General features: G+C 37.3%; 1 protein-coding gene across 7 annotated transcripts in view; it reads right to left on the bottom strand.

Annotated features, from left to right (window-relative positions):
* The window catches only part of frem1a (Fras1 related extracellular matrix 1a), a 173,288-nt gene that overhangs the window by 141,026 nt on the left and 21,292 nt on the right, over positions 1–10,970 (bottom strand). For 5 of the 7 annotated variants that reach the window (XM_017310424.1, XM_017310426.1, XM_017310425.1 and 2 more), the window contains one exon: positions 8,902–9,293. In XM_017310424.1, the coding sequence (XP_017165913.1) occupies positions 8,902–9,144 (243 nt within the window). In that variant the 5' untranslated portion in view covers positions 9,145–9,293. Of the gene's footprint in view, positions 1–1,594; positions 1,954–8,901; positions 9,959–10,970 lie in introns of those variants that run through there. The other 2 variants (XM_017310427.1, XM_017310428.1) reach the window with 2 other exon arrangements.

Genomic DNA, 10,970 nt, shown 5'->3' on the forward strand with positions numbered 1-10,970 from the left:
TGAAGTGGAGCCGCTGCTTATATCCACAGTCAACGCCTCCTCAACAAGCTGCAGGTGTGTCTACGGGTTGACCCTGGCGGCTTCTCAGGGGTGGAGTGGTGGTGCCCTCTGGTGGACACCAGGCGTAATGCCGGTTCCATCCAGGATGGAAAACTTCCCAGAACAAACAAAAGACTAACAAAAAATAACTGGGGGAACACGGATCCTGACAAATACACAGAGTACTCCAAAATTGTACTCCAATCAGGGTAGCATACCTTAAACATGTTTAATTAAGCAGGTGTAAAATGTATTTGGTAAACTGCTCAAGTACTGAGTAATTGATCATAGCACCTAATTTAATAATCAAAATGTGTCCTCAGGCAGGGCTCCAAAAGTTATGTGAAAATTTTGTGAAAAATGTTCTTTACCATATCAGCCTCAGGAGATGCTTGAGGGATGAAGAGACGCTGGTGTCTGGTTCTTTGGGTTCTAACGGGTGTGCAGTTCCTCTCCTGATCGATTCTGTCTGACATCATGCAGCATTGCCCAGGATGAACACATTTGTTTTAATGGACTGTATTCATCCTCACTAACATGTTCAGCCTGGGATTTGAGTCTTCCCTCTCACGTCTGTATCTATACGAGAGGTTTTGGTTCTAAGGATGGTGGAGTATCGGGCTGAGGATGTTTTAAAAAGACCCGGGTTGATAGTAGCTCACCGTGGCTGCGTAGTGTCCGTCCTGTGTTTTATTTTGGTCATTATTGTTATAATTAGTCTTGATATGTGTGTGTCTATCGGATATCTATAGAAATACGGAACAAATCGTGTCCCGTTTCGGTTCAATACGGGACGGAACATTTAACAGCCAAATATGGGACAATTCTGTATTTTAAGGGACAGGTGGCAACCCTAGTTGGAACAACCATACAGGACACAGACTTTAGACATATTGATGCTGGATCAACAGAAAAAAATGGGTTGCATTTACTTCCGGTGTTTTGTCAGATCAGCATACGCTGTACTACATCATCTGAAACCCAGCAATAGTTTAATGCTAACCAACCAATAGGCAGAAGCTGAAGCCTTCAGACACCGCCCTCTTCATTGGCAGGAGGCAATGCATACAATAAAGTAAAAGGAATAGGCAAGGAAATGTAAAAATAGCAACGCATGCATAAGGAAAAGGAAAAACAAAACATACATTTCTCAATAAAAATGGAAAAGGAAAAAAATATATACATATATGCAATTATTTCTAATTGTTTCAGTCTTGGTCATCCAATTAATGTGTTTCGTTTAAAAATGTGCCCTATTGGGAAAATGATAAAACCTTTCATCATGAGTTATTGCCAAGAAGTTATTGCCATACCAGTACACATTGATTTGTATCATTAGATGGGGGCCAGGTAAAGAGTCAGTCTTGTGTATTCAATTCAGGTTTGTTTTTGATGAGTCAAGTTTTCAACGCCACTGCAAGTAAGTCAGGTCTTACTCACCTCTTGAAAATACAAGTTGCCAATTAGCCTCTTTAAAACTAAAACTGAAATATTTGTTAGTTTATACAATTAATAATGATATATAAAACAAAACAAACATATCGGATAGTCAAACCTCAGATTCAGGAAGAGCAGTTTGGTTTTCGTCCTGGTTGTGGAATACTGGACCAGATCTACTCCCTCAGCAGGGTCTTGAAGTGTACCTGCGAGTTCGCCCAACCAGTCAACATGTACTTTGTGGACTTGGAGAAGGCTTTTTGACCATGGTTCCTTGGGGCGCCCTGTTGTGGGTTCTCTGGAAGTATGGGGTAAGGAGCCATTTGTTGAAGACTGTTAGGTACCTGTATGACTATGGTGTCAGAGTCTGGTTCACATTGCCAGCAGTAAGTCAGGCTCAATTCCCGTGAGAATTGGACTCTGCCATCGATTCTGACCTTTACTTTTAACGCCCATCACGCTGTTAATAAAAAAAAATTTAAAATAAGCTAGTTTTAAAACTTAACATGTTTTGATTTAAATAGCCTAATTATAGTTTTAAAATGTATAACTTATTTTGGCATATTGACTTTATTTTACCTGTAGTTAAAGCAGATTGTTTGCCAAAATCTTTGATCTGTTCTCAGTAGCAATCAGTAGAAGTTCCAGCTTTTCACACTGATCTGTGAAAGGCATAAAACAGCAAGAGTTCTGGAGAAGCTCTGCTTCCACTTTATTTAGATAAAGGAGGGACAAATTGCCTTAGATCATGGGAACAAATAGCAAGGAGATAGAGAGAGGGTCAGAGAGACAGGTCCTGGTTGGATGAGCAAAGATACGCCTTATTTGAATAAATTAAATACAAGAATATAAAACTTTCTACAGAGAGTAACAAATTAGATTTGCACTTGCAGTTCTCCAAAGACGTATTTGCTTTTTGTTTGTCGTTTCCATCTTTTGTTGTTTTTCCTTTTCTCAGGTAAATTCATGCGTTGCTTGTGCTCTGAGGTTTCTGATGTTATGTGATGTGCTTTTCTGGTGATAGTATGCATCTGTCTTGAATAAATGCTGATTATTGTGACGCTGTCATTTCTGTGTGATCTCAGTCCTTGCGCAAAGCATTTTTCTGAATCCGGGCATAGAGAGGATATAACGAGTCAAAAGGTTTTTAAAGTTTTAGAATAATTTTTCCCCTCTTAATAATTGGGGACTTGTCCGGTTCTGAACAGTGCTGTGCGATTGAAGCTGGGACCACAGTGAGCGACTTTGAGCTCCACGTTGGTCTACGATACAGGTGCGTCTCCTGATGTAAGTTTGATTTCTCTTTGACGCGCTGGTTTGTGGCTTCCACCGGATCTTTGGTTTGATTGCAGAGAAACGATTGTGTAACTTTTCTTTTTATTGGATCTTAGCATATAGGACTTTTATTTTGTGCCACAGTGATTGTTGGCCTAACCCCCAGTTGTCGGGACGCTGCCTCTGGATCAGACTGGGACTGTAACTCTCATGGATTGGTACGGTTATTGTAGGAACGGGCTTGTATCAGCCTGAGAGTTTGATCCTCTCTTAAGGGACATGCTCTTGGCTGAGTGTTATTCGGATCTGGCACAGGTTGTACTGCTTCGTTGTGTTTGGGGTTGTGGTTCGAAGCGTACGTTAAATTGTAGGGTCAGTCCCCCTCGAGTTCTGCACTCGACTCGGAAAGGACTGAAACTAAATTTGGTGTGAAATCCACCTGTGACGAGTAGCGTTACGAAAGGACAGGGAGTGAGGCCCACATATTTTTTTATTTTCTGACACCGATGTCCGTAGGGATTTCTTTTGTGTATGTTTGCTGTTTTGTGACTTTGTGCGTCTCACTAACCTTTTTGTGTGTTTACTGTGAATTGTTTTTGAATGCGGCTGGATATTACGGTTTTTATTTTTCACTGAGAGGTGGCCCGGTCTCTCTCTCTCTCTTTCTCTCTTTCTCTCGCTTTCTCTGTGTCTGTGTGTGTATCTGCCTGTTCTTTCTCTGATCTGGAGCAGAGGTGCGGTTCTGTGTGTATTTTGCTGATTGTGTGCGTGTGTCCATTTGTGCGCCCAGGTGAAAAAAAAGTATACTTTAGTATACTAAATTTTAACATACTTTAGTATACTTTTATTGATGTACTTAAACTGTACTATTTTGGAACAACAAATTTTGTGCTTAGTATACTTTAGTAGTATTTAAATAGTATTAAATTACAAGTAATAGTATATTTTAGTATACTATACGTGCTTTTTTGGAACAACTTCAAGTGTACTTAGTGTACTGAAAGTATACTTTTTAAATATATTTCAGAGCTTTATTATATTTTGATATAATTATATTTTAATAATTCTGTCTCAGAATTATAGTAAAAATATATATTTAATCTACTTCAAATATATTTTAAATATACTATTAATATATTAGTAATTTATTTAAATTACACTAAATTTTTATTTTTGATTTCCTGCTATTGATAAAAAACTACAATTTTAATTACTTGTGAAAGTCTATTCCTACGTACCTATTTTGTAAATGACATGCATAACTACACTGCAGTACTTACATTGTTTTAGGCTAAAATTACATGGAAAGATTAATTACACAAGATGCCCAAGGTAATTCAAATATTTTATTTTATTACCGACGTTTTAAGATTGTCCAATTCTACTCACAACTTTATGAACTTTACATAAATTATCAGTTTACACATCTAAAGTGAACACAATGAACATGAAAATTTAAGAGTGACAATAAAACATGAAAGTGAGGATCAACGACAGAACATTCTCGTTCACTGCACCTTACAGGAACCTACAAAAACGAACAATAGAGCAATTAAACAGAGAAAGTATTTGTATTTAAAGAAAACAGAAAAATGGCAAATAAAAAAATWATACTTACAATTTTAAGACGTTGTGGACTCGCCATGTATGTGACATCATAAGAACAGATGATGATTGGGACCGGATGCCTGGGGTGGAAAAACATTTCTGGGTGTCGTCTTTGCCTGTTTATGTTAGAAGTAAAAAAAAAAAAGTCAGCAATGTCATAGAATCAGTTGATGTTGGCATTAACTATGAAGCTGTTTTAAGTGTGGACTTAAGGAGACAAATTACCTTAAAATCTTTACATCCATTATCTGAACACACATTATCTGAACACTAGTGAGGAGGGCTGGTGGTGCCCATCTCCAGCAGCCATCAGATGAGAGGCGGGGTTCACCCTGGATAGGTCACCAGTCCATCACAGGGCCCTGAAAGTCAACAACAAATAAAATGTATGAAAGAGAAAAATTCTTTCCAGTTACCTTTAAATCAAATCATGTTTATTAAGCACTTGGTGTTGGTAACACACCAGTTTTTGTTGTTGAAAATGTAGCTAGCTCCTCATTGAAAAAAACAAACTTACATCATGAAGACGATGTGGAGGTACATCCTCAGAGCTGGTTGGTCATCTGGTGGAGTCAGAGCTTCTTCTGAGACAGAAAGTCTTTAGGTTTTCTAAGACCCGATTTCTCTGGCTTCCTCTTTCATCTTCATTTGTTTAGTTAGACTGCAAACATATGTTGAAGATAAAATCATTTATGAACGAGTTAGAACAACAACAACCTCACAATATCGAAGTATCTCTGTCTTATGGAGCTTAATTAAAACCAGGTTAGTTTATGAATTAAAGTATAAGTCGCAACAAATAACCTCCATGCAGTTATAACATGAAGCTGAATGATTCCTATTGTAATAATCATACAAGTCACAAAAAAATTGATAAAATAATTATGTATGAAACCAACGTAAGTTATATATCTTTACTGCACTGTTTATAATTAAATGAAGATAATTAATAAGCAAACTTACCACCAGCTAGCAACACTTAGCAGCCTTTGTCCCCCCAGGCTCCTTTTCTGACACACATTTCATTTCCATGGGTTGTTGTCCCGTTGTGTTGTCGTCTAACTCGGATTAGGACGTCACCAGCTTGAATTTACCAAAATTACTAACTATTGTCAAGGCCCTCTCTACTTTTAAGGCATTATGCGAGTAAAAATGGCGAATTTTATGGAAGTAAATATGTGCCATCAGAATTTGAATAAAAAATGCATCTGAAACTTGAATGTTGTATATTTGCGCTTACTTTTTCAATTTCAAAATTAATTCAGAATATAATTTTGACCTAAAAAAAAAATTCTGTCTCATTATTTGTACATGTTTGCAATTTTCATTTGTTAAAGAAATTCACATTCCTATTTCAAAGTGATGAAATTTTCAATATATTTATTTTTTCAGTGTTAAAAAATTCAGCATATAAAAAAATTCAACTTTTAAAAATTGAAATGCAATATTTTCAGTGTCCTAAAATTTCAACTTGCTCAAATTCGCTGTCTCAAATTCAGCGTCTAAAAATTCGCTGTACAAAAATGGCAAGGTTACTTCAGGTCACAGACATTAGCAATCGTTGTCAGATTTCAACACCCAGCCAATCACATGACCTAAGCGTCATATTGAAGAAATACCGGCATTACTGAGGCCAGCGACCATGGAGGCGAACGGAAACCCAACCCCAACGGTGAGTCTATGCTTTCATATTTCTGTAGTATATTTTATTTTGCACATGAACTTTGATACATGATATTAATGCCTGATTTAAAACACGGATTTGGGCCGTTGTTAATCTTACGCCATGTAATGCTGGCTATATTAGTTCTCGCTACGTCCTAGGCCCCCTGCCCCCTTGGCTGTCCCACACCCAATTTTCTGGTGTTTTATTTCAAAAAGGATTACCACTTGCGCCAAGTCTAGAATCTTTAAAGATAACTGATGGGTAGCGACTTTCCGGGTTGTTTGTTTGTTGTCTTAGGTGAGACTGARACAAGCAGTCYTGGTAAAAGATGTAATTTTCCAGGAGATGCTACCGCTAATGTAGCAAGCTAATACGGCTGCCTTGTATGCTTCAAGGAGGGGCTGTGAACTCTTCCGACATTAATTATAACCACAACCCCATTCTGTTCATCTACTGTATTGTTCATGCAACTTCATTTATGAATAAATTAATACATTTATGGTCATTATAGCGTCATCCAAACTACTGCTTCTCCGACATATAATATTAATTTACATTCTTTTTACTTTGCGGTACAAAACGTCGTTTTGTTTACCTAGCAACATTAGAAACAACCTCCTTTGTTTTTTCATTTGATTTTAACTCATTTTGAGGAAAATATATGCTTGCAAGTACAGYTGTTAACTTATTTTAGATTAAATATTTAATTTGATTTCTCAATACTGACCTACTAATTTCAAAATACTTTTTTTTATTTTACTGACAATGTTTTTGACATATTTTTCCTTTTTCTCTTTTCAAGGAACTTTTAAGGATCATATTTTTGATAGGCTCTGTGATTGGAGCTATTTCTATTTCTACAATTATAGATGGTCCTGCAGTCAATCATTTGGCCACAAGTGAAGAAGCAAAGTGATGACGGTGACGACAGCGATGATATCTTGGAAGCAAAAACTACGCAGGTGACAGGGTTTTTCCGTCAGTTTCTCGAAGAAGGTAAAATGTCTGTTTAAACATTTGGGCAATGTTTATGTTATTTTGAGAATGATAAGACGTGCAATACATACCAGCATAATACAGTACATTTATTTTCTTATAATCATGTCTTACAACACTGGACAGATAAAGCTGATGAAGCTTTTCAGGTTGATTAGTGAACATGGCAAAAKGTATTCAAATGATTTTTGAAGGATATCACATACATATTCATTAGTTTCTTAGATGGAAAAGACATTCGCATAAAGTCTTATCTCAAAGTCAGCTTTATGAATGATTCCATCTACAGGAAACTCATCACGTATCTAAAAAAAAACAAATGTATACTTTTCCTAGCATCTTCAGACAATCTGCACCAGCTCATGAGATTTTGGGTTGGCTGGGAGGCTCCATGCCAGGAACTGAAGCCTGAAGTAGTGCAGTCAACTGGACCAAACCACATGGCCACTTCATCCACCTGCAGTGAACGTTTACGCCTTCCAAGCCATAATTCTACCATTATTCTATTCTGTTATCTTCAAGTTTTTTCTTCTCTTTGTGGCATTTTTTTAAACAAATGAAAATGTGCAATACCGCCACCATCTGGTCTGGAGTATGAACTGGAGCTAATGCCGCTAATTATAAGGTTTTACATCACACATGTGAAAATTGATTGGATACTATTGGGTACTTTCTTAAAAATTACATCATGATTATCATTTTTTTAATTGTATGCAATTTTAATAAATAGTAAAAGATTATTAAGGCACTTAAAAATTCATACATATTCACTCATATTTTGTTCACTTAAAGTATGCTTTTATTTAATATATTAAAAGTGTAATATTAATAATATTGTTAATATTTAGTATACTTTAAGTGTACTTTCACAAATTTAAGTATGTTTGAAGTATACTAAAGTATACTTTTTTTTCACCTGGGTGGCTCGGGCTCCATGGGTAAAAGCCCAGCCACCAGGCAATCGCCAACGTACCCCACATCCAGACCTGGCTCCAGAGTGGGGCCTCAGTGACCCGCATCCGGGCGAGGGAACACCAAATCCAATGTTCACATTCATCAAAGGGGTCTTCGGGCTGCACTTTGTCTGGTCCCTCTCCTTGCCTTGGGTGACCCTATTGGGGGCATAAAGCCCCAGACAGCATAGCTCCAGCAGAGCAAATTCACACCTTTCCAAATTAAACTCACTTTCTAGGCAAACAAAATGGAGTTTGATTAAAGTAGACAAAACAGTATTGGCGTGAATGCACCCCTGAATTCTCTGCAGTGGCATTGAAAACTTATCGGGAAAACAAAGTTTCACCATCTAATGGTCAAACTCCAGTCCTGCAGGGCCATTGCCCTGCAACCTTTAGATGTCCCTTTGCTGCACCACACCTGAATAGAATAATTAGGACATTAGCAAGGCTCTGGAGAACTGATCTACACAAGAAGGAGGTAATTAAGCCATTTCATTCCAGTATTTTGTACCTGTAGTACATCTAAAAACTGCAGTACAGTGGCCCTTGAGCAATGAAGTTTGACACCCCTGGTCTAATGTGTGCATCATCATACATTCTTCAATGTCACTGTTTCTTTTTTCAGTGACATTTATTTTTCAATGCCAAATCAGTGTCAGCTGTCACAGTTTTAGCTCCGTATATATGCGGAACCATGGAAAGCTGACACATATATGAGATGATTGGTACCCCAGCTCTGAGCCTTTGATATATCAGCTTTTAGACATATATCAAAGGCAGAGATATAGGCTGGTGCAGCCTATATCACCAGCCTATATCAAAGGCTGGTGCAGCAACATCTTGAAGAACCTGTTGTTCAAATTATTTTAGTCCTGGTAAAAATAATTAGCTTTTTTAAAATCTTGTAAATGAGGTTTCCATTACCTGTGGCACAAGTTTTCCTACTCTTTGAGTTATGGGCTCGTTTAATACTACTTCCAGCTTGCATACATCCTTCTGAGCAGGAACATGGAACTGCAGATCCCCTTCCTGAAGGTAGATTGACTGACCTCGTTTCACCTTTAAACCTTTATTGACTTTTACTAGTGAACAAAGAGATGAACAGGTCAGTAAATGCAGAAGCACCACAAGTATGGACAAGGCCAGTGTGTGACCTGGAAAACCCATCGCTTTCAGTCCCAAGGCGTTATAGGCAGGATATCTAGCAGCCTCCAGATGGAAGCTGGGTCTCTGTCACCAACACACTCCAGTCAGAGTTTGTCTGGGATTTGCTCAACTTTACATTTGATAGCATGGGTCACATGGTCAGTCAGGATCTGTGGAAAACACAACATTTCAGGCTAAGGTATTTCATATATTAGCAAAAAACTATTCAACACATGAAGAAAACTAATTTGTTCTCGAGTAGTTTACCATTTCAACTCTTCCTGCTTCATATTTGTGTATAAATCTTTTAATACTCATTTAATAACTCATAAAAATATGATTTTTTGATATTTGTTAAAACTGTCAGTATGTTACAGTATAATATAATCACAATATAATCTGTGAATTTATTTTTTAGCACTGCCTTATACCAGTGCTCCCAGTGCTAACTATTGAAATACACAGCTCCATCAGAAACAACCAATCAGAGCCAGGGGGAGGGTTTTAGCACTGTCAGTCACTCCCATGTGCACGCTGCTCAAATCGCTCTCTGCTAAGCTAAAACTGGTTGTAGCTTATGCCTGAACCAGTTGTAGTTTATGCTCAGACTAGTTAGTGTGATAGCTAATAAAAAAAATTATTGGATTGGTATTGTGTTTCTCTGCCTTAATTAACACATTAAGGAAGAGTGCATAAGGGTGATTGACAACACTAAGACCCTCCTCTTGTCTGTGACTGACAATTGTGACTGGGAGCGGTGCCTTCCTTCATCTGTGAAAAGTCATGTTAATATTCATGTTATGCATAACAGTCATGGGTAACACTTTATTTGAAGGGGGGTAAATAAGACTGTTATGACACTGTCATAAACATGACATAACACCTGTCATGAACGTCAATAAGTCTTCATGAATATTTATGGCTGTTGTCATAAAGCGTCGTTCGGTAAATCATGACACTTTTAATATAAAGTTGACATTATTCAAAATGTCTTCGTTATGACAACTTGACATTAATCTAGACAAAATGTCTTCGTTATGACAACTTGTTATTAACCAAGAAATCATGATCTGACATAAGTTTGTTATAAACGCATTACCAATTAAACTTTAAAAATTAGCTTTATGTAGTAATATTATATAGCTCTGCATGTTGTTTAGTCTTAATTTTCTTAATTTAATCGATCCTAAAGTTTTACAGCAAGATGCACAAATGCCAAGATGAACTTAGCATTTGAAAAATTATTTAAGGCTGTTTTAACCCTTGTGCGTGCGAAGACTGAGGCAAACGTAGAGGACTGTGGCAAATGATAAAAGTTTTACGTGTGTGGGGTCGGCTGGACCCCATTTCTAAACACACGGGTTAAGTAGTGCGATACACCATCTCCACCAATGAGTCCACGAACAGGCTTACAGTGTTGGTGAAGAAGAAATCTTCCATATTGTGGGGCAAACCTAACACAAGTTATAACGGCCAGACCTCCTGTTTAAAAAGAAGCCGAAGTTTGATACCTAATACATATGAGGTATGTGTCTTATTAACTTTACATTTTCTTTGAGAAAATAACATTGACTATGTTCTCTTTCTCTGTAATGTTAGCTATGAGCAATTCAAGCTAATCCTACCTTGCTGTAAGTTAATGTTAGCTAAAGTTATTAAACTCCATTACTGTAACGTTAGCCCTTAATATTGAACATATTTTAAAGACAGGCAAATAGTTTTTCCCCTCCAATTTTCAAACAAATTAAAAGTTAATATGTTAGTCAAAGTTATCCTTTATGTGCATTATTTAGCAACTTGGCTGATGTGACACAGTGCTTGTGTTCTTTGCTTTGGCAACTTTAGCC

Source organism: Poecilia reticulata, linkage group LG18 (assembly GCF_000633615.1).
Source record: "Poecilia reticulata strain Guanapo linkage group LG18, Guppy_female_1.0+MT, whole genome shotgun sequence".
Taxonomy (NCBI): domain Eukaryota; kingdom Metazoa; phylum Chordata; class Actinopteri; order Cyprinodontiformes; family Poeciliidae; genus Poecilia; species Poecilia reticulata.